The following is a 24,540-nucleotide window of genomic DNA, read 5'->3' as shown; positions in this document are numbered from 1 at the left end:
GCATGTATTAATTTGTATTAATATTGCTAATATCATAATTTGCATGGATTTAGTTGTAAATAGGATAATATCAACTAGAATGTATAATTAATACATAGGCTCAAAATATTTACCAAATAAGAAATTAGTAATATCAAAGCTCTGCATTTTTTTTTTAGTACCTCCTACTGAACGATTCCTAAATTTCATCGAATTCAACTTTATGTGATATGATTTGATTTGACGACACTAATTCTGAACCGGAAATTAGTTCACGCGTATGTTGATAATATATGGGTCCACGTAACCTTTTACTTTAACAAAAGTACACAAATCACCTTAAAGAAAATGTCTTAAGGAAATGTGAGTTGGCAGCTGTCTTTTTTTAATAATTTAATTTTCTTTCTTTATTCTGATATTGACAAGTCCTACTACCAAAAGCACTTTATTCTTCTCGGAAAAGATTAAAAAAGAACAGTTTAAGGTTGGTTTCTTCTCCATAGAGAAATTGGATGCTTTGGATAACAAAAAAAAAATAAAACAATAAATAATAATAATAATAATAATAAATAAAATAAAAAACTTTTGGAAAGATTTTTGTTCTGCAATACATAAATGAATAAACTCATGCTAAGATGTATCTTTTCTTTTGATAAGTGAGTTTTTGTGACATCTCATCGACGTTATTACTACCTCCGTTTCAATTTATGTAAACTCATTTGACTGCTCACGTCATTTAAAAAAAAGTGAAGACTTTTGAAATTTGTGGTTCAAAATAAGTATTGAATATTTGTGTGGTTGTAAATCATTTCATAAAGTGAATTTGTTTCCAAATTAGGAATAGACCATTCATTTTGGCATGAACTAAAAAGGAATAGGTTCACATAAATTGAAACAGATGGAGTATTAAAGTTAAGATTTTTGTTTCTACATAAAAAAAGAGAATAGATTTTATATATTCAATGATTCTTTTTAAATTACTATTCACATATGAAGTTTTATACATCATCAGTATAAATAATTTTTTCAGTCAGAGTCAAATTAAATAATTAAAGTTTATGAGTTTTCATGTCAATCTCAAGTTAATATACAATAATAAATGGATTCATAATGAAATATTTATAAATGTTTAGTTGATATCTTAGGGGTCGTTTGGTATGGTGGATAAACAAAAATAGTTCTGGGATAAAAATTTAGTGCCGCTTTATCCCACGTTTAGTTGGAATAAAATTACGGGATTAGTTATCCGGGATTAAGTGTTATTTTAATCCCACATTGAGGGTGGAATAAGAATAACTAGACTAATCCCGGGATAACTTGTTTTCTAACTAAACGAGCCCTTGATATTTGAATATACAGGATCTGTATAAAAGTCACTGGATTTCCCATGAACACCTAGATCCGCCCCAGTTTCCTTAGTGTTAAATTACTCAAAGAATTTCCACTGATAAATCTTAAAATTTGAAATTTATAATCATGAAAATAAAACGTGTTATCATCTCTTAACAGCTAAGTAATTGATGTTGTAAGATCTAATACTAGTAAAAGAAAATTTTAAAGAAGCTTTCAAAATATACTTTTTGAAAAGTACTAAACAGGCAATATTATTGGATAAGTTTTTCAGAATCTTTATAAGAATTCTTCAAGAATAGACAACTTCTGTAACTCTAAATGTTACAAAATCAGTTGAAAGTACAGTAAATTAATACTATAACACATTAAATTACATCAATGGTACTATAAAAAATTGACAACGTCACTGTTTTTTTTTTCTTTTTTGCTTTTCAGTATAAATATATGCTTCTGCTCTCGAGTCTCAACTAGCATTTGCTTTTTAGACCCCTGTTTTAGCTCCAAACACAAAATACACAGCTGGATTTATACTGCAAAATTCAACCGAAATAATCAAATTTTGACATTTTTTTCTTCAAAATCTTTGCTATTCCAGGTACTATATTGAAGTGATATATCAATTCTGTATTTAGTAATTTTTTGTTGGATTATTTTTTGCATTTTCTTTATCATATGTTTTAGTGGGAAAAAAAAGGTAGCATTAATTGTTGAGGAATGAAATCTAGCATTAATTGTTGAGGCATGAAATCTTGTAAACATAAATTTATTACTTGCATTGGAAATATAGGAAACATTTCAAGTGAAGTTATGGATCTTTCTAAAAATGAGATGTTTTCTTTTCTTGGTTTCACTTTGTTGTTTCAATTTTTAGCATCTTTCTGCACTCTTTTTTGTTTTTGTTTTTGGTTAGTTATATTGATTGTATTTTTTCACATAATTAATATGCAGAATGGTAAAAGGGGCAATGCAACTATGGCTACGTGCAATAATAACTTTGGTTATATTGATTATTACTGAAGGACACCCAGTTGATATTACTTATCTACAGAGTGCAGTAGCAAAAGGAGCTGGTAAGAATTTATGTGAATCAAAGTGATTATCTTTTTTTTTTTTTTTACCATAACTCTGAGTGGCGGCAGATCCGATCAGAGACGGAGCTAGAATTTAGAATTTATGTATTCTGATATTACCACCGTACTCAACGTTGTCATAGTTAGTGGTTCACAATTAATAATTTTTCCATATTCAATGGATTTCCTAAAACAAATATATGGTCTAAACAAAAGTTACTTGATTTGTCCGACCCGTAATTAATACTCTCTCTCCACCCCTGGATCCAATCAGAGTCGGAGCTAAAATTTTAAATTTATGAGTTTTGGAACCAAACAGCTTATTGTGTTCTAAATGAATTGTTTGTACATATTAAGTGGATTATTGAACACAAGCCAAAGTGCAACCGAACTCCTAAGCCCCCTGGATCCAATGTAAAAGTTGTGTCTCATTCGAAATTTATGTAGATTTATGTGAAAAAACAAGTATTGATGGAGTTAAATATATATTTTAGAACTTATAGTTTCAACTTAGAATTGACGATGTTTAAATCCTGAATCCACCACTGACTTTAAGAAAAGAATTCAAGAATGTAAAAATATGTTGATTATTGTATGTCAATGTTGTGTTTGCAGTATGTTTGGATGGGAGTCCGCCAGCATACCATTTTGATAAAGGATTTGGAGCAGGAGTTAACAATTGGTTTCAGTTGTGACTTTGCTTTCTGTGTTGTATGCTTTACATACTCAGTACATATTTCGTACTGACCCCCTCTTTTCGGGGGGCTGCGTTTCATGCCGCGCAGGTACTCCCAGGTGAGTTGAAGACAGTATAGAAGATGTTCCAGTGCAGATGGCAAGCTCCATTTGTTCCCGGAGTGCTGCCGAGTCAGAGTTGGTATGTTATGCTTTCTGGATTACGTTAGAGACTTTGCAGACAGCGTCGTGGGTATTGGTTGTCAGTCTGTAAGCGGCTCGGTCAGCCAAAATGTCGGTCTGTGTTATGTGCTGAATTTTGTATGATTATTGATTCGTTATGCTTGGAAGCTGCGTGAAAGAATATTTCTGGAAAAAAAAAATTACGATGTATTTCATCTCATTTGATTTGAAAAGTTTGACATGATTTTATGTGCAGCAAGAGTCTGAGGGTTCGCTCGACCCTAGGTAAGGGTCGGGTGCCCATCACACCCTAGCGGAATTAGGGTGTGACAAAGTGGTATCAGAGCAGGTCTGTCCTAGGGGTTGTCTGCAAAGCCGTGTCTAGTAGAGTCTTGTTTATCGGTGTGTTGTGCACCACATCGATAAACAGGATGCTACAGGGCATTTAGGGTGTTACCTTTCTTTGGATCTTAGATCGTGCGATAGAGCCAGCCATAAGAAATGAAATTCCTCTTACTAACCTTTGATTTCAGCTGAAGAATGATATCGACAAAAGAAAGTGACCGATGATATTGGAAGCTACACAATACGCAAGTAAGTTATGGTACGAAAGAGGCGTGTCGGGTAAGGTAAGAATATTGGAATTTGATTGAAATGTGAGATTTGAGGATGAAAGAGAAGGTGGATAGAAAAGTACAACAGAACAGATAGTTAAAGGATCAGGTACGTCTCGAGGTGCCATATGTGAGGTAAGTCCCGACACTTTTATACTTTTATTTGAAATTGTTAGCCCTGTGTGGCTATGATACGATGTGATATGATGTGTATATACGTATGTGTGTTGGCCCTGTGAGGCATGGTCGGTATTTCCTGCGTGCAGGTTTTGGGATAGTAAGAAATACAGAGGAACCTCTGCCTAAATTTTTCCAGAAATATGAATAGGAAAATGAGATATAAGTTCTTAGCATGTTTTGAAAGTCGATACCGATAGGGAAAATCTATTATGTTGGGTTAAAATTCTAAGAGATACCCTCCATGTCATTCGTAAGAAGCATCATCCTTACTTGGGAAATTTTATTTTGGGAAAGCATATATGATCAGCAAATTTCTGGAGATCATTTCAGGAGGGATTGGGGACCCAGGTGAACCTGAGTAAAGGGGCGATAGAAGAGTTGAGTCAAAAATAGAGAAACGACACGAGATAATATGCTTGAAGTGTTATAAGTAGGATTAAGGGAAATTGCGAAATGGTTTAAGTGAGATGGTCAGAATGAGCTAGTTACTAGAAGACAGTGAATTTAAAGAGAACGAGCAAGAAGAACTCGACTTAAGCTTCAAGTATAGATGGATATGGTAAGTTGCAGTCGATTACGGAGGTAGCTAAATCGTGTCTACTATATTTGGAAGATCAATATTAACAGATGTCAGGTGGAGAATGGCATTAGTCTAAGTAAAGAAAGGCACAACATGATAGATGAGTTCAAGTTACAAGTGAATCGTTATAAGATCACCAGAAGCAGTATAATTATGTAGGACTAATTTGACATTCGGGGACGAATGTTCCTAAGGGGGGGAGGATGTTACACCCCGTAAGAGTATGTGCTATTTTAATTAAGACAAGAAAGAATGAGTTAAGAAAGTTCAAGGAAAGTTAATCGAGTTAGTAAGAATATCGTTATATATATGGTTGCCTTAAGTATCCCGAGGTGACATCGTAACCTAAAGGATTTGAAATCGCATTATGAGCGTATATGAGGTAATGTGAGTGCCCTTTTAAAGTATTTGAGATTATTAGTAATGATATAGAAGATGGATAAAAGATATGAATATATTTTTGCGATTGGAGTTTCGTCGAAGCTTCGTAAGTTCTCCAGTTACGTTTAAGGTTATGGTGATTCTCCGGACCCTTCGTGACGTGTATGGATTGTTATGTATGTATATGGGTATGTATATGTATGTATAAGAGGTTACATGAGAGTTGGAAGAGGATTAGAAGATAAACGAATCTAAACAAAATGAATCGGAACAACTTCAGTAAAATCTCGGACCAGATTTTTATCCCATATTGTTGGGGGCATATCTCCTAGTATATGAGGAGTTTTAAGGTTTTTCAAAAGCCTAAAACGAAGTTCATCGAGTCTAGTTTCCAACGCAATAAACCGCTCGTCAAAATGATATTTGGATAAGGAAATATGGACGATGCAAGTTGGGCTGGCAGGGCAGCAAGTTTGGACCCGACCCAAACACTAATGTTTCGGCCCATGAGGCCCACTAACGTTAATATATATGGCAAATTCACTTGAGGGCTGATCATTTTCAGCTAATATCCTCCAAAAACATTAGAGAGAGAGAGAGAGAGAGATCCTAGGCTAAGGAAGCCATTTTGATCAAAAATCCGAGCTCCGAATCCCGAAGCTCATGAAGAGAAAAACGTTGTACGTTGCGTTGCCTTCAATTTGAGATAAATATTGGTCTTGGGGGATGAAATTTTCGTGGTGGAGCTTCTGATAAGGTATTTATAAAATTCCTTTTATGTTATTAAAGTGTTTATTTAGAGTTTTAACGAATTAAAACGGAGAAAACAACATTATAAACTCGTTTGTTGTTTTGTTGAAATTTATGGGTGAGGGGCTGTTTTAATTGAAATTGATGGACTGATTTGAATTAATATTTTGGTTGTTGTAATCATGGATATGTGAGGAGAGTGAAGGAATTTAATGGTTAGAGTTGGAGTTAAATTGTTGTGGGTTGTTGTAAGGATTATAGAGATAATAATGTGGTTTTATTGCACATGAGTAGATGATGTGGTGTCGAGTGGCTGCTGTTGTATTTCCCTGAAATTTTCTGAAAATATTGCATGAAATAAGGTATAAGAAGTGCATATGGGTTGCTTGGTGTATTGCAAGTGTTCGTTAGAATTTCGGGCATCGTTATGTTACAGTTGGGGGCTGTTTTGATATGTTGTTGTTCTTGTTGAAATAAAAGAATTGAAGATATGGTTGTGTCCATATGTTATTGTTGGTATTTCTGTGTCAACAGGAGAGCAATTGGAAATTCGGATAGACGAGTTTATAGGGGAAATGCTGCCCAAATATTTGTAGACAAGTGATGAGTTAAAGATTGAATACCAAAAGCCTTATAGTTAACAATTGGTAAAAATGACCATTTGTAGGTTTTGGGCGAAACGGAGATTGAGTTTGGACAAGCGTGAGTAGCGCGAAAGGTATGTAAAGCTTATCCTTTCCTTCTTTGGCATGCCCTAGGTCTACTAGGTTGAGATTTCGGCCTCGGGGACCATCCTGCTCATCGTAACCCGAGATTAGTTTTCGTTACTATTCATTCAATAGAATTGAATTATAAAAGGTGCATTTTACTAGAAAAGTGGTTGGACTTCCAAAACGTTTACAAATGTAACCCGATAGTTCTAAAACTTTCTTGGATGACTCCGTAGAGTCTAATGGGCGTGATTCTCGTCCGCCGCCTCGACTTGGCCCGAGGTGGGCCCGCTATCCCCGATGCCTCTCTTATTGTTCTGTTTGTCTTATTCCCGTACGGTAAGTCAAGGGAACTCATGGTTATTGTTCCGACTACTAAACGGGAGATATTTTATCTATCCCGAGACGGATTTTAATGATTATTGACCCAATTGTGGGGACCGAAACCCTGACATGTGATGTACGACTTTAGCCAATGTACTCTTGTCCGGAGTTCGCAGGTAACTCCTGGTTATTATGCTGTTCACTATATGATAGGTGTTATGACCACCTTCATGAGCATTATAAAATGTTTTTGACATCTAAAGCGTTTTTAAAAATCTTACCCTGAGATTCTGGACAAACTACTTATTTTCTTTATTTTCCGATATACGATTTTGGTATACCTGAGTCCTGTGTGATGCATGATCCTGGCATGTGTGATTATGTTTGGAAAGTGATAATTTGGCATTTTGTCTGGTTATCTTCTGTGTTACCGAGTCCTGGGCCGGTTATGTGAATATGCGCATATGTGATATTGGCCGCTGGACCCTCGACCGCGGCGTGCCCGACATTGACTGCTGGACCCTTGACCGCGTCATGCCGGACGTGTGGCATTGACTGCTGGACCCTTGACCGCGTCTGCCGCACTTGTGATTGTGCCGACATAGACCGCTGGACCCTTGACCGCGGTATGTCGAACTTGTGATAGAAAACCGCTGGATACTTGACTGCGGTATGTGTGATTGTGACCGCTGGACTTATGGCCGCGAAAATTGTGCGTTGATTCTTCTATGTGTGTGAAACAAAGATGTTTTCCAAAAGAAAGCAAACATTTTGTCATCCCGATTGCCGTGTTGATTTCTCCTGAACTTCTTTTGCCTGTTGTACGCCGGATACGACTCCTTAGTATGCTGGCTATTGTGCTCGCTTTCTATATATCGTATTTCAGTTGTGACTTTGCTTTCTGTGTTGTATGCTTTACATACTCAGTACATATTTCGTACTGACCCCCTCTTTTCGGGGGGCTGCGTTTCATGCCGCGCAGGTACTCCCAGGTGAGTTGAAGACAGTATAGAAGATGTTTCAGTGCAGATGGCAAGCTCCATTTGTTCCCGGAGTGCTGCCGAGTCAGAGTTGGTATGTTATGCTTTCTGGATTACGTTAGAGACTTTGCAGACAGCGTCGTGGGTATTGGTTGTCAGTCTGTAAGCGGCTCCGTCAGCCAAAATGTCGGTCTGTGTTATGTACTGAATTTTGTATGATTATTGATTCGTTATGCTTGGAAGCTGCGTGAAAGAATATTTCTGGAAAAAAAAATTACGATGTATTTCATCTCATTTGATTTGAAAAGTTTGACATGATTTTATGTGCAGCAAGAGTCTGAGGGTTCGCTCGGCCCTAGGTAAGGGTCGGGTGCCCATCACACCCTAGCGGAATTAGGGTGTGACAATTGCACTGATTTGGATTTTTGTTTTTGCTACATCTGACATTTTATGGCCATTTGACATTTTAGTTATATTATAAAGTTAAAACTTCAAATAGTGTTTTGCCTCCATCTTATATGTTGATATTTTGTACTAGAACTCTTTTTAAGAAGCACTGCTCTGTGCTTTTCATTAGATACTATGAAAAAACCGAGAAACCCGAAAAAACCCGAAAAACCCGAGAAAAATTGATATTGAAAAACCCGACTTTTATTGGTTTGGTTTGGTTTATAGATTTAATAACCCGACACAAATGGTTTGGTTTGGTTTGTAAAAAATCCGAACCAACCCGGTCCATGTACACCCCTAATAACAACTAAAGGGTACATATATAGAAAGTACATTACATCTAAATTTATTTATGTAGTAAGATGTCAGCCTTTCCTTAATGTGCTAACCCAATAATCAAAAGGGAATGTATTGTATTTACGTATTAACTTTATGTGACGTGTACAATCGTGAGATCTATGCCATTGTTTCAATTAAAGAAAGTTTGCTCCCAGAACCATAAAACAATCCAACACTAATTATAGAAATTTGTAATTACTTTTTCATGTACAAGTATTTACTATAATTTTATTTTAATAGTGTTGATATTTTATAAAATCATATACTACATGACTCGACATACACGTGCAACGCACGTGTCGAGGAACTAGTACTAACTTAAATATGTCAACCTGATATTCAAATACTAGTCGATGTGAAATCTAGACTCACCCATATAATTCACATTTCACTATAGGCTATAGATGTCATTTATGTTCTTACAAGAGTACAAGACTGATTAGTAGACATGTATACGAACAAATTATTCTAACTTTTTTTTTTGTGCTTAATAAATTTATTATTTCAACATTATATATGCTTAAAAATATTTTTTTCACGTTTATTTCATAAATAAGATTTATTTGTTGATATAAAAGCTCATACTATAGATTAAAAAGTATAAAATATATATCATAATTAAAAAGAAAAAAAGAGAGACAAAGATTGATAATTTCACCAATGAAATAGATATTTAAAAATTTCAATTGAGATAATTAAAAGGAAGGAAATGTCTAACGTTTAACGTTGAGGGGATGTTTGATGTTTAAAGATGAGTTAAGGAAGAAAATGATTTTCAGCCTGCAAATAATGAATGGTACTCAATAAGTGCATTTGTATATATAGTAAATAAACATGTACTATTAGATTAATTTACGCGTTTTGTACGCAAATATGAAAAAGGAAATCGTTATTGCGAAAATATAGTAAGCAACAGCCCGTGATTCCTGTTTCACCTAACTTTTTGTATAAAAATGCATGCAAGTTAGCATCAAAAACACCACATAATTCATTTCCATCTCATTATTCGTGGATTAAGAGGTTTTGATTTACGAGGTAAGAAATCCATAGGGTTCAAAAAATATAGTTCTTTTTTCATCAAAAACAAAAAGTTGGAATTTTTTATCAAGTTTAATGTTGCTATTTGAAGATCAAAAATAAATTAAATGTTTATATTCTTCATTATAAGTTAATCTGTTATTTCCGTTCATACTCATGTGATTATAGGAAGTGAATCTGTTGTTTTTTCTTGTGTTTTGGGTTTTGAATGTTTTTGTTCTTCGGAAATGTAATTTACATCAATTAAACAAGAGTTTTAGTAAGCCTTCTTAAAATATAAGATTTGTAAATCTTAAAAATAAGACATGTTACTTGTTGCATGTAAAAATGACTTGATTGTGCAAAAATTCATGCAAATTCAGAAAGATTTTGCGTTTATGGGTTCTTGATTCTAGAACAAGTAGTTCATAACAGAAATCCAAAGTTCTGACCAAAGCTATACAGGTTCTGTCGAACTTGTAACCCATACTCTAGCTCTGCTTTTGCTGACGGTGTATATTACTTAAATCTATTAAACAATAGGCTAATGCATATTGTTTTTAAATATACTACTATATTGATTGCATATTTTGTTAACATTTTTATAGATCTTATACAGTTTATTTACTAAATCTTTTCTTTAAATTGTTTGCAGAAGAAGCATGGAACATACAAAATTGCAAGGGCTATGCCTAGTCATTTATTCTTTAATTATGCTAAATGGCAAAACTGTACTTGGAGGGAGCCAAAAACCAAACGAAGCTTACATGGTTGATTTAACTATTCTTGAAAGTGCAGTGTCAAAAGGAGCTGGTAAAAATCTTAGTTTCTCTTTATATGTATATATGCTCAATATACACTATTTGGCTAATGAGGTACGTACATAGACAGTGTAAAAGAACTTTTATATTTTCAGATCTCCCAAAAAATATATATTACTACACATAATCGCACATAACAAGCCAAATTGGTAACGTGAAAATAAAGCAAGTTAATTACCTATTACAACAAGATAAAACACATTTATAGAGTAAAAAAACTAATAATCATGTTATATATTTATAATAGTTGAATCCCTTGGTATTTGCGTAATGATACTATATGCAATTAGGAGTGATAAATGGGCAGCCATTTTGGCTGAATTTGGATTATAATTTATTTGTTTTATAGTTTTTACAATTTGATTTATTACCAAATAACTATAGTAATAAATTCCTTCTTTATTATAGTTATAACATATCAAATAAAAAATAAAAAAGTAGTTTGACATGTTTTCATGCGTGAATTTGAACTACCTAGTTAGTCAAAATCAACCTAACTTTTAAATGAGCTAAACTTATGCGTCAAGAAGGCTGAATATAAATGGGCCGGTCATTTAACTCGTTCAAACTCAAATGGATTTGACGGATCATATATTTATGGGCTAATTTTACCATTTGTATATGCGATGGGTTACTATACATATACGTTACTAATATATATTTCCATCTGATATACTTCTAGTTTGCTTGGATGGGAGTCCACCAGCGTACTATTATGATAAGGGACATGGAGAAGGAGCTAATAATTGGATTATCTACTTTAGGGTAAGGGCTATGGAAATATTAGTTTGTTACAATTTTGAAGCATTTACATAATCTTACAGCTTCAATTTTTGTTTATTGTAATTTTTATTCTAACTTTCATATTTGAATTTAGGGAGGAGAATGGTGCTATAGCGTGACAGATTGCCTTGATCGTACAAAGACAGAAAGAGGTTCTTCAAAACTTGCTCCAAAGCAAAGATCACTTTATGGAATGCTTAGCAACAATAAAACAGTGAATCCAGGTAAAATATATTTAGTGCTTAGTTAGAATCTCATCAATCATGCTATTATGTCTAAATATTCACATTCATGTTTAAAATTATATATAGATTTCTACAATTGGAATAGAGTCATGGTTATTTATTGTGATGGATCATCATTCACCGGAGACGTTGAAGAAGTTGACCCGGTATACACAATCTTTAAGCTCACTTTTTTACATCTTTTAACAATTTTTTTTTTTTAAATATGGGAGTATATACTTTTCATAACTTAAAATTCGTCCTCAGCAATGAGGTTATCAAAACATTAATCGATGAAATCAGAAAAACTGTTGGTTATTATTTCTATAACTTTTTTTTTGTAGATGCACAATTATCTACAAATACATTAACTATGCATATTTTTCAGGCTACTAACCTTCATTTTAGAGGCGCGAGGATTTTCCTTGCCTTGATCGATCATTTCTTGGCGAAAGGAATGAAGGATGCTAAAAATGTACGTCTCTGAAGTACCAAATCTTGAATTATGAATCATCTGATTTAAAAGCTTAAGCTATAACAAAAAGAGTATTTTTAATTACTTAATTATATTATGTCTCAATAACTTAAGAGTGCATTAAAAACATTTTACAAGTGTGTTAAGTTAGTTTACACTTATTTGGCAGGTCATTCTCACAGGTGGTTCAGCTGGAGGATTGCCTGCTTTAATCCATTGTGATCGTTTTCGATCTCTTGTTCCTAACTCTGCTAGAGTCAAATGTCTTGCTGATGGTAGCTATTTTCTTCATGACAGGTAAAAATTAACCTAAAAGTTTCAGTAATATGCACTGACAGTAAGATAAAGAAGTGCTTTTAAGCACTTGTTTTTAAGTTAAAATAAGAAAAATAAGTCAAAAGTCATAAGTTAGGACTCCTAACTTGTGACTTTTGACTCAAAAGTCACAAGTTATAAGCCCATCCAAACAGACTCTATGTCACATGTTATAGAGTCTGTTTGGATATGCTTATAAATTATGACTTTCTAACTTATGATATTGGATTGTTTTTGTTATTTTGGCTTTAAAATACTTTTTATCTTTACTCAAACACTACAAAAGTGCTTAAAAACTATTTTGTCTTGAAAATACCTAAAATAATCCAATCTAAACAGGCTCATTGTAGGTTAACTTAATAGATCCAAAAAATTATCACCTATATATAATGCACGTAACCTAATGTCTATATGTGATTAATAATACTACTACCAGACAGGGAGCTAGTGTTCTAGTAACGGGTTCGGTAAAACCTAATTGCTTTGGTTAAAATTCTATATTTATGTTTAGTAATTCGCTGAATAAGTATTAATAATTTATCCAGAATTCAGTAAGCTATCTTTTCAGAATTAAAATAAATAAATTCAAAATTCTAGATTCGTCTCCGACTACTAGATGAGTTACAGTTTTGTTAATTTGTGTAACAGGAAAAACAAGGACATGACATTCATGGAGACCGTTAATGAAGGACTGATTAACTTACATGTACAGTTCCTTTTCCATATTTTTGTTCCTTATTAATGCCAAAGTATCCTCACTAGAAAAAAAGGTTTTTCCCACCGACATCCAGTGGGAAATTTATGCTATAAAACATGATTGTCCCACCTTATTCTCACTGGGAAAACTCATCATGGGAAACAGGTTTCCACTGAAACGCTGGGAAAATCAATTCCTAACTTTTCCGTGTGAAAACTTTACTATTTAGGTTTTTTCCACCGACATTTAGTGGGAAATAGCCACTGAAAATTTTTCAGTGGGAAAATAGTGATTTTCTAATAGTGCCTCACAATAATTCAATATTTGTATGTTATGACTTTCTTTTTATTTATTTTTTTCTAAAATCAACTGCAGCAATCAGCCAAGATGTTGCCATCATCCTGCACTTCAAAGATGAAACCATCCTTGGTAAAAATCCATTGCCATTCAAGGGTTTTAATTTAATAAATTATTTACCCAATTGTCTTTAGAAATTAACTTTATAGTTTAAATGAATTTGCAGTGCCTTTTTCCACAATATTTTCAAGAAGGAATCAAGACACCATTTTTCATAGTCAACTCAATGTTTGACACATTTCAGGTCAACTCAATTCTCCATTAAATTCATGAAAAAAATAAATTAGAATTTGATATCAATGTCTCTTGATAGAAAGTTTCCACTTTCTTAATTGTATCTTATTTGTCTAACAGGTCTGATTATTTTTGTTTGATTTTCGTATGGCAATACGACACTTTGTATAACTCACATAGATCATGCCCTAAATATAAAACTTACAAAGAAACTTCAAGAAAAAACGCCCGAAAATATTTAGGAATTTTTGCTCAAATAGCGCGCAGCGTTATTTTTTACTAGCATGTATACATAGATTATAATCATACTATACATGATTATACACATATTATACATGAATATACATATATTCAGGAGCGGAATTAGAGGGGTGGAAGGGTGTACGGTAGATTTTTTGTGTTTGTGTACATAAATAAGTTTTGAATGTCGATCATAAACAAATCTAAAATGTTAGCTCAAATGATCCAGGGTATTCAAAATTCTCTCTATTATCCAAGGTTCGATTCCCAGGAACAACATTATACTTTATGTTTAGCTTTTGCTGTTTTTTTTTTTTTCTAAACCCTTGAGTGAAAATTTTGGATCTGTCACTGCATATATTATACATCCGCGACTATCTTTAGTTTGCATCCGCAACTATCTTAGTTTAAGTTGGGTCATGGGTGAGTGGCTCTTTAGGTTAACTAAGGGATTTAATTTATGTTGCTTGCCTTGGATTAACAATTGTTTATCTTCAAATGTTTTCAGATAAACAAGACTTTTCCGGGTTATTACGACGACCTTTTTAAGAATACATGCTCAGCTTCTCTTGTTAAAAATTTACAAGGTCAGTGGTGCAAGTTCTAGCTAGGCCAAACTTCATAATAATCTATTTATTAGAGAATTGTTTATGCCCAAGTCAAATTTGGATTTAATTAATTATGAATTAAATATGTAAAATCCATGATATTTGGGAAACCTCATGTAAGTTTTTGTTGTTTTATTTCAGATTTCAAACAGGAATTTTTAAGTGCTTTGCCCAAACAAAGTCATTCTTCATCAAGAGGAATGTTTATTGACTCTTGCTTGATTCATGCCCATATAACAAGTGGCGTTGGTTGGAATGGGTTCTCAGTAAATAATAAGGTAAATCAATTTCAATTTCAGTTTAAGTAACAAAACAAAAATTATTCATTTTAGGTGTTGATTTGAGGTTTTGCATTTTATGTTTTGTATAATCTTTTCACAAATAGCCAGTTAGAGTCACTATTTACTTTTTCTAGCCGATATATATATATTATACATGATTATACACATTATCTATGGAGTATTGTATTATATATCCTCCTACTATTTTTAGTTTAAATGGTTGGGTGAACGGCTATATAAGTTAATTAGACTGTAAAACATGGTTGCACTTTAACATAGGTATTTGTCATGAAACACCATAATTATAACCAATACAATTTTATAAAGCATATATCTTCACTCACTAGAAATAGGCCAAATGACTCTACTCCGTAGCTAGGGTAGAGGCATGCTAAGAATCATTTGACCTATTTTTTTGTTTGAACCTATGATTCTAAAATTATTCGAAACGATCTTTGCTACTATATTTGAATCTTTTAAGAGAATTCAACAATTTATATATAATAAATATAATTGTATTAATATTCTATTTGCGCAAAATAATTTTCTAATGAAGGAAATTCAATTGAAGTCTCTTCGTGAAACCTAACTCTACCCTTGCTATCAAATCGAGTGTCATATAAAAAAATAATCATAGTTATAGGTAATTATTCATTTATAACAGTGAATTTGGTAACCTGGAAATCAGGAAAGTGTCTTATTCCAACTGGTTAAAGTCTGTTAAAATTTCCTTGCAATTTCAATGTCTAAGTTGTGTGAGTGCGTGTGTTCGTTTTTGATATCATTACACAAATAGTCGGTCGGTTCCAATATTGTTTGCTTAGTCGGTATACATAGATCATACACTTATTCAACATGGTTATACACTTATGATACATTCACCGACTATTTTTCATTTAAGTGATTGGATAGACAGTATTTTAAGTTTTTCTTTTTTTTGCAGACAATTGCACAGGCATTTAGCGACTGGTACTTCGACCGGAGTCCTGTCCAATTGATAGACAAGCCAGATTTGCCACAGAATTGTTACAAATTCCCCGCAATTACAAACTTTTGCACCTAAAATATCCAGAAAGCTACTTAACAAAAAGCAGAAAAAGAGTACATTCGCTATTGACTACTACAACAACAACAACATACCCAGTGTATTCACAGAAGTGATCTGGAGAGGATAGGATATATACGCAGACCTTACTCCTACCAATGAGTGGAAGACTATATTTTTAATAGTTGGGACCTATTTAAGGGTATTACTCCAGAACGGATTATTGATAAATGCAGAAAGGGTGAAAGATACTTACCATGTGAAATTGACGAAATGATTTCATAGTCCATTAAAAATGTTATTTATATATAAAATGTATGATACTTTTTACTATAGATGGGTGAAAATAATGTAGAAGATTTATAAGAAAAGAATGAAAGATCTTTGCAATTATTTTTCTTCTATTCAAATTATAAATGGACCTAGAAAATCATTACCTTTAATGTTATAAGTCCAGCATTGCAAAATATTTACTATATCTCTGAGAATTCTTACAAAATGAATATATTAAACTATGTTATCGTTATGCCCAAAAAAAAAAATGAAAGAGCAGATCGAAAAAATCCAAGATTATTAGAGTATAATGGAAAAAATGTTGAAAATATTAATGGTGCAAAATGCAAAGAACTCCTATTAATTAGTTCAAAATATATTTATGCAAAGAACTCCTAATAATTAACCCTATTTGTTTTGGTGCACTTTATGTTTCACTATTAGAAAATCTCTATTTTCTCACTGAAAAATGTTTAGTGGCTATTTCCCACTGAATTTCGGTGGGAAAGAACTTAAATTGTAGTGTTTTCACAGAGAAAAATTAGGAAGTTTCTCATTGTTTCAATGAAAACTTGTTTCTCACCATGCGTTTTTAATTAATTTTCAGTGAACTGGTTCGATCGGAATAAGATGAGAAAATTATATTTTATAGTATAAATTTTCAACTGAAGGTGATCGGAAAAAGCTATATTTTAGTAGTGTTATCTCTTTTGGGGAAGATGGTTGTACTTGGTGGTTCCCTTCTACATGAAGAGTTAGGTAAAAAGTTCAAAAGGTTTTTCGATGCATAACGCATTCCTTAGTGTAATCTTTGGAGATATTCCACTAACATTTATCATCAATTAATTTAGATATGTTTAGCTTTTCTCATCGATGCCACAGAATATATTATTGAAGAAGTGTATGGCATCTGGAACATAACGCATTTAAACTTCTTAACCATATCTTCGAAGAATTTATAGCGTGAGCTTGCTCACATTATCAATTTCAAGTCCACATATAAGAGGAGAATTGCGGTAGGTTGGTAGCCGGCATAAAACTAGTCAATTCATGATGAATTCTGACAATACAAATATCATTTGGACGTGCACACCTTGGCAATGGTTACATTGGTGCCCCAATGTGATGAAAAATAGGTCAGGATAATGTTGGCCTGAGATGAATTTATATTAAAAATATGATCAGTGAGGATTCTTATAGCTAGCTTAACCCAATTTGTTTGGAACTGAAACGTGTTAGCTCGGAATTTTAAGTTTATGGGTTTCCACCCATCTCAAATTAAAAAGTAAAAAATAGAAATTAAAAAAAAAAACGAAATCTAAATGGTGACCAAGGGGATTTTAACCCTTGAACAAGAGGAGAGGAGCAAACCTTATCTGCCACTCGACCAACAACACACTTTGTTAATGGACTCCCAAGTTGTATTTTTTATATATTTATAGAATTTTTTAATACAAAAATTGAACCCGCGCGAATGTAACCCCATACAGTAAGCCAGATCCACCCCTGGTTGTATATCTTTAGAGTAAATTATTACTGAGAGTGTTTAGAAAATAACGATTATATATTTGGAGGAACTCTTACATGTCGTATAGCTAGGAGTGTACATAGATCGGTTTGGTTTTCTTTTCACCAAACTAAATCAACTATATCTTTTTTGTAAAATCTATGAATCAAATCAAACCGACATAGTTGATTTTTCTCCTTTTTTTGATTTTTTTTGGGTAAGGTCTCCATAAACAAAATATGTCACTAGTGGTTATAAAATTTTCTTTTATCTTGGTAACATACAATAATGATATAGTGTTTCCCAAGAAAATAATACAAAATGTGAGATGAGTCATGACATTTTGGTAAGCTATAGTGTCACTAATAATAAAGATAATTTATCGTTCGATGCGATTTATTGATTTTCTATGAACATTCCTAATGTCATGTATGACATTGGATTCTTGAAAAAAATGATCTATGGAGGCCATAATATTACCTTGAGCTTGATCAAGGCTGTTATACTGGAGAAATGGTCTATATATGCATCATGAAAGACAGAGATTTTCAGACAGTTTAATTTGATAAGTACATAATTGACTGCTGTTTCAATGGATCATTAAAGGAATACTTGATATCTGGTATGGGCATTGTACAATTTTTTAACCACTTCAAGAGATTAGTTGATGATAACCATAATTGGGGAAATATATGGAAATAATTTATCTTTCGACATGATTCAAAGAATATCTATTTTGAAGGTTGAACTCCCACAGCTGACTTAGCTAGTAAATATAAATTAAAAGAATAGTAGTCATGCTCCCCAGTTTCATTTTATTTTTAGTTTGTTTTGAAAGAAAGAAAAAAATTGAACTTTAAACTTTTTATTTTACCTTAAAAGACATGTTATGCTATAAGAAGTCTCATCATAAAATGAAATTGAGGAAGCACTAGTTTCAGACTTTCAATCAATGGATTCAATTTTACACCCATCACACGGCACGAGATGTTCATTGATCAAATTAAACACCATTCTGTAAAGGTGAGATAATCCTCATCTTGTAAAAATATATAACTGAATTGGCTCTAATTATGCCTTTTGAAGTTCTACAAAATTTAATTTCTTGTTTTCTACAAAAGTTTCACTTCTCATCATCTTAACAAATTCTGTCTTGTTGTATTATTAAAAGGAAGAATATAATAGTACTTTTGTCTCTTCATTATTGGTAAATTATGATTTAATTCCTTGTGATATATGATTCAACATATTAACTCTTGATTAATTAAAATGTGTGTTTCAAATCAATTTGTCTAGGAAATATATCATTTTTGGAATATTTTTAGTAATAGATTAGCCATCAGGATAAGAATACAAGTTTATCATAGAATATGAATAATTAAATAGTGGAGCGGTTAATAATTCTGAAAATTTGTGAATATCCATAGACAGAGATCAAAAATGCACATTCAAGTAATTGAAGGTCAAATGTGATTAATTAGTCAAATATTACAAAAATAAAAAATAAAAATTTATCAATAATTGAGTGACCAAACAACACCGTTAACCCTTATTTAATTATACAAAAATTGATTAAATACTTATCTCCCTTTAATTTGTGCTCCACTTCAAATGACACCTTTGGAGGTCGTTGGAAACTAATCATACATTGAGTTTGTCCCTATAAAAGGAGTAAACTTCCTTGTTAGATATCATTCTTTCTTTGCAAGAAATTATATGTTACTCATTCCTTTCTTTTTTTTTTTTCAGTGTTCGGTATTGATATCGGAAGCTCAATTAATTCGGATGCACACTACAAGCTCATTTAAGGGGAACACGCTTCCTAACAGAATTTAATTTTTTCATACTTAGAACTCGAATTCAAAACCTCTAATTAAGGGCGTAAGAAACCTATCCATTACACCACAATCTTTATTTGTCGGCAAAAGTCACTTCTCAATGATCACGGCGGCAAGAAACGTACTACTGTTTGGTAAACGTACTACTAGTACAGACTAAATTAAATGCCAATTATTTGTTGACATATAAAACTATACATGCTAGTCATTCTTTTTCTTTTCTTTTCTTTTCTTTTCTTTAAGTCTGTGTAACACTTAAGAGTTAGTAATAATGTTATTTTGAAATGTGAAGAATGAACAATTAATATCCAACTTCTTCACATTTAATTATCTTTTTAAAAAAAAAAATAGTTTTCATGTTGAGTCTTTGCCGGACAGAAGCCCTTCAAACGCTCCTTGTCAATATCACCATTCTACAAAGTGCCATAGCAAAGGTAGCAGGTGAGAGTTATCTTTCTTAAGTTATTTGTTGATTATATCTATAAAAAGCTCTTTTTAAAAAAAAAAAAATATTTACACAGTTTAACCAATTTAATTATATATCAGTTTGTTTGGATGGAAGTGCACCAGCATTCCTTTTTCACAGGGGAACTGGCTCGGGAGTTCAGAATAGGCTTCTTCACCTTGAGGTTAATTATTAGAGAGAATAATATTTCGGTTAAATGTTTCTTTTAATTTTCGTAATATATGACTCAACACTTTACATTTCAGTTTATTAAAATATATGTTTGTGGTTTTGTGTTATTTGAGCCGAAGGTCTTTCGGAGACAATCTCTTTATTTCTACGAAATAGGGTAAGGTCTGTACACACTCTTGATATAGTAAAACTATTTGTTTTTTTTTTAAAATTAAGTTTTCTGTATTTTAGTCATCTTCAAGCAAATTACACAATGATCCGAGGGAGTTTACAAAAAGTGATTTACTCCTCCCTTTTCATGAGGTTAAACATCCTACTTTGAGATGGTGTAAATGCAAAAGAAAAGCTTGAGTACTTGGTCATACATACATGAAATCAAGCTAGCGTTTGGCCCTAGATTCCCAAAAAAATAAAATTGAAAAACTTAATTTGGATGAAGTTTTTCAAGTTTTGAAAATTTGTTTGGCCATAGTTTTTCAAAATATATTTCACTTTTTGTTTTGAAAAACATGAAACATCACTTATACCTACAAGTTCTCAAAACTATCAAGAATACTCAACCATACAAAATATACATACTTGTTAATCCCAAATTATTCGGAACATGATATTTTAACAACAATTGCTAGCTACTATAATTCAAATTACAATACAAAGATCCATCTGTGCAAGAAAAAATCAACAGTAATAACTAGCTATTCTTTAATATTATCTACCCAAATTATACGAACAATTTTCACTCTATAGAAGAGACTGTTTTAATTGTGGAAACATGGTAGATACAACTTTAATGGAGAAATATGGTAGATAGAATTAGTTGGGTCATAAATAGTTTTTTTTTTTTTTTTTTTTTTTTTTTTTGTAAAACACAAAAGTTTGGGGTAGTTTTTAAAAGTTTTGAAAAGGCCAAAACATAGATCTTGGCCCAAAAACAGGTTTGAGCCAGAATTTGAGAACTTAAAGATTTGTTTTCAAAATCTGTCAAAATTTTATGGCCAAATAAAGATTTGAAAACAAATTTTCAAAATACGATCCAAAAATCTATGGCCAAACGGGAGCCAAAGTATCAAGATTACTAACTATGCCAAGTATCAAGATTACTAACTATGTCTACTTCCTATGTATAGACAATTATGTTCCTATCTATCACGGTGGATCCCAAGTTATCTCCTTCTTCTACTTTATAATTGAAGGTGATATATGTACTCTTCAATTATAAAGTAACATTACAAGCTTAACAACACACAGAGACAAATAAATGATGGAACAAATAATAATTTTTTTTAATTTGTGAATATCACAAGAAAACAGATCAAAAGGGCACGTTTCCAATAATTAAATGTTACATGAGCTCAGTCAAATATCACAAGAACTGAAATTGAAAAATAGACCAATAATCGAGGGACTAAATATGCTATTAGCCCTAATTATTAGTACTATATTTTCAGTTTACTTTAATTTTTCTCATCTCCAAATCTGAATTTTTTTTAGGGAGGTGGATGGTGTTCTACTGTTTCAGAATGCCTCAGTTGTACTAATCAGCCAATTGGATCTTCAAAAAATATGCCTCTGCAAGGTGCTTTCACTGGAGTTCTAAGCAATGACCCTGACATGAATCCTGGTATATATAAGTAATTAGAGATAATAGGTATTTTGGGTCCCTAAATTTTTAATTAGTTTTATTTCCACCATTTACTTACCCATGTGTTATATTAAGATTGTACTATTATTCTACATTTGCGAGAACATACTTCCAGTCCAAGAGCAACATATTTTCTGCATAAAGGGATAAAAAACAAACATTTTAATTGATTCAAGGGTAGATATGATGAATCATACATCGCAAGAACTAAAATCAGAATTCTATCAACAATCGAAAGACCAAAAGTGTTATTCTCCTTAATAATTATGCTCTTTCTCTCATTTTTTTTTTTTTTTTAATATCAGCTCCTAATTAAAGGTCATCTCTGTCCAAGTTTATAGTCTTCTATGACTGGAATAGAGTCAAGGTCAAGTACTGTGACGGGTCATCTTTTACTGGTGATATTGAAGAAGTTGATCCAGTAAGTAAAAGTCACCAAATTAAGTGTTACGCATTTAATTTGCATTGAGGTTTATAACAGAGAATATGCTAATTAATTAATTAATTGTATCAGGCAACTAATCTCCACTACAGAGGAGCAAGAATTTTCAAGGTGATAGTGGAGGAATTATTAGCTAAAGGAATGTCCAGTGCTCAAAATGTACGATTCTTTTTCCCATCCCACCCTTTTATCTTTTAGGTAACAAAGACTTAATTATATTAAATATATGCATCATAATAAAGTACAAAGTCACTTTCGACTGCATAAGATAAGGTACTGGAGTCTGGAGTCAAGCCCTATTGTTACTATTATAAGCCATTAATGGTTCTAACAAAAACAATTTTTAATTTATTTATCTACTATAAAGCCATCAACAATAAAAACAGGAGGACTGTCAGTGAACTATGTTACCAAAAGTTTCGTTCTAGCAGCTCGTTTGTTAGCTAATACGTTACTACCTTGCTATGTTCCTAGTGAGTGTGGCTAAGCATAGAATGTTTTGTTGTCTACCTCATCAACCACCTGCATTCAGATACCATCCTACCCTCTTATTTCTTACTAATCATTAAGTATCTGAAACTAAATAAAGAAATTCTGCAATATTTCATACGGAAAAGGGCCTAAAATACCCTCGAACTATTGAAAATTGAGCAAAAATACCCTCCATCCACCTTTCAGCCCCCAAATACCCTTATCATCCACCTATTGGGTCTAAAATACCCTTATCACCACCTATTGGGTCTAAAATACCCTTATCACTAACAGAATCTTTTCATTAAACACGTGTCATTTTTCTATTGGTTGGATTATAAAATTAATTAAACTAATTAACTTTTGCAATATTGACCAGATAGTGCCCCCCACCCCCCGACCCGACCCCCCCCCCCCCCCCCCCCCCGTGAATTTTTTTTTTTTTTTTTGAAAAAAAAGTTGACATTTTTTTTTGCACCCCACCCCACCCCGCACCCTACCCCCCCCCCCCCCCCCGAAGCAAAAAAAATTAATATTTTTGAAAAAAAAAGTTTTGACGTTTTTTTTTGGGTTTTTTTAGCTGGGAGGGGAAGGGGGCGTAGGGTGCGGGGTTTGGGGCGTGGGGGGAGGGGGAGGGGGGCGTAGCTGTGAAATGTCTTGATAAATTAAAATGTCTAATGTAATTGAGTTACCAAAAAAAAAAATATCTCACCCTAAAAAACATGGTATATTTTCAACCAAAAATCTAAAAGGCACAAGTGTAGACTACAATATTTTTTTTTGCACCCCACCCCGCACCCAACACCTCCCCCGCACCCCCCCCCCACCCCCCAAAAATCTAAAAGGCATAAGTTGACTTTTTTTTCACCCCGCACCCTCCCCCTACGCCCCCCTCCCCTCCCAGCTAAAAAAACCCAAAAAAAAACGTCAAAACTTTTTTTTTCAAAAATATTAATTTTTTTTGCGTCGGGGGGGGGGGGGTAGGGGTGCGGGGTGGGGTGCAAAAAAAATGTCAACTTGTTTTTCAAAAAAAAAAAAAAATTCACCGAGGGGGGGGGGGGGGTCGGGGGTAGGGGGGTAGGGGTGGGGGGCACTTGGGTTATCTGGTAAATTAGTTTAATTAATTTTATAAGCCAACCAATAAAAAAATGCCACGTGTTTGACCAGAATATTCTGTTAGCAATAGGGGTATTTTAGACCCAATAGGTGGATGGTAAGGGTATTTGGGGGCTGAAAGGTGAATGGAGGGTATTTTTGCTCCATTTTCAATAGTTCGAGGGTATTTTAGGCCCTTTTCCGTATTTCATAATAGGTTATCTTGAGTGGAACTTCAGCTGGAGGATTGGCCGCAATACTAAATTGTGACAAATTCAAAAATTTCCTCCAAATGTTTAGTTTGTACTTTGCACATTCTTTAAAAAATAATAAATGATATGATTATTTTATCATCAGAGGCGGGTTTAGAATTTAAACTCTATGGATTAAACATTTAAGATTTAACATTGAACCCATTATATTTTTAATGTTATGATTCCTATCTACTACTCCCTCCGTTTCAATTTATGTGAACCTTTTCGGAGTACGAGGGTCAAACTTTATAACTTTGACCGTAAATTTAGACATAGATTTTTGAAGCTTATAAAAAAATATTATATATTTAGATACTACATTTAAAGTACTATAAGTCATGATAATTTGCAATTCAAATCATTTCAAAACACTATAAGGAAAACGTGGTTAAAGAACCACCTAGTAGACTCCCCAAATAGTAATAGGTTCACATAAATTGAAACAAAGAGGGTATTTATTATAAATTTAATTATTTTTTACATATAAATTTGTACTCTGCATCAAAAGTTAGGGGTTGAACCCCTACCTAATGTAAACACCTAATTTTTTACCAAACATAAAGTTTTACATCATTTTTAGCGTTTAAATACTTCTTGTAGGTCTAGATCAAATATTTTAATTTTATGTCATTTTTAGTAAGTCTTACTTTTAAAATTTGAAAACTACAAAAAATAGTCACATTTTAGGATAAGTTTCGTCATTTATTTTTCAGGAA

At 32.8% G+C, this 24,540-nt stretch overlaps 1 protein-coding gene across 6 annotated transcripts; it reads left to right on the top strand.

The window, feature by feature from the left end:
- The first annotated feature begins 1,386 nt into the window (after positions 1–1,386).
- Positions 1,387–16,080, top strand: LOC132625712 (pectin acetylesterase 8-like). Of its 6 annotated transcripts, XM_060340300.1 has the most exons (17): positions 1,392–1,927; positions 2,281–2,402; positions 3,018–5,772; positions 6,433–6,483; positions 7,782–7,969; positions 10,241–10,398; positions 11,089–11,171; positions 11,284–11,413; positions 11,501–11,580; positions 11,802–11,888; positions 12,058–12,185; positions 12,852–12,909; positions 13,276–13,329; positions 13,424–13,501; positions 14,240–14,318; positions 14,481–14,617; positions 15,564–16,080. In XM_060340300.1, exons 6-17 carry the CDS (start codon positions 10,248–10,250, stop codon positions 15,681–15,683), a joined length of 1,185 nt encoding a protein of 394 aa, XP_060196283.1. In that variant the 5' UTR covers positions 1,392–1,927; positions 2,281–2,402; positions 3,018–5,772; positions 6,433–6,483; positions 7,782–7,969; positions 10,241–10,247; the 3' UTR covers positions 15,684–16,080. The 6 variants fall into 6 exon arrangements, with proteins under 6 accessions (XP_060196281.1, XP_060196282.1, XP_060196283.1 ...); XM_060340298.1 differs by having other exon boundaries at positions 1,387–1,927; positions 3,018–3,090; positions 3,188–7,969; XM_060340299.1 differs by having other exon boundaries at positions 1,391–1,927; positions 3,018–6,483; positions 7,782–7,873.
- Positions 16,081–24,540: the final 8,460 nt, after the last annotated feature.

The sequence above is a fragment of the Lycium barbarum genome, unplaced genomic scaffold, assembly GCF_019175385.1.
Source record: "Lycium barbarum isolate Lr01 unplaced genomic scaffold, ASM1917538v2 unchr_scaffold_43, whole genome shotgun sequence".
Classification (NCBI taxonomy): Eukaryota; Viridiplantae; Streptophyta; class Magnoliopsida; order Solanales; family Solanaceae; genus Lycium; species Lycium barbarum.
This window is presented reverse-complemented; position numbering and strand designations above follow the sequence as displayed.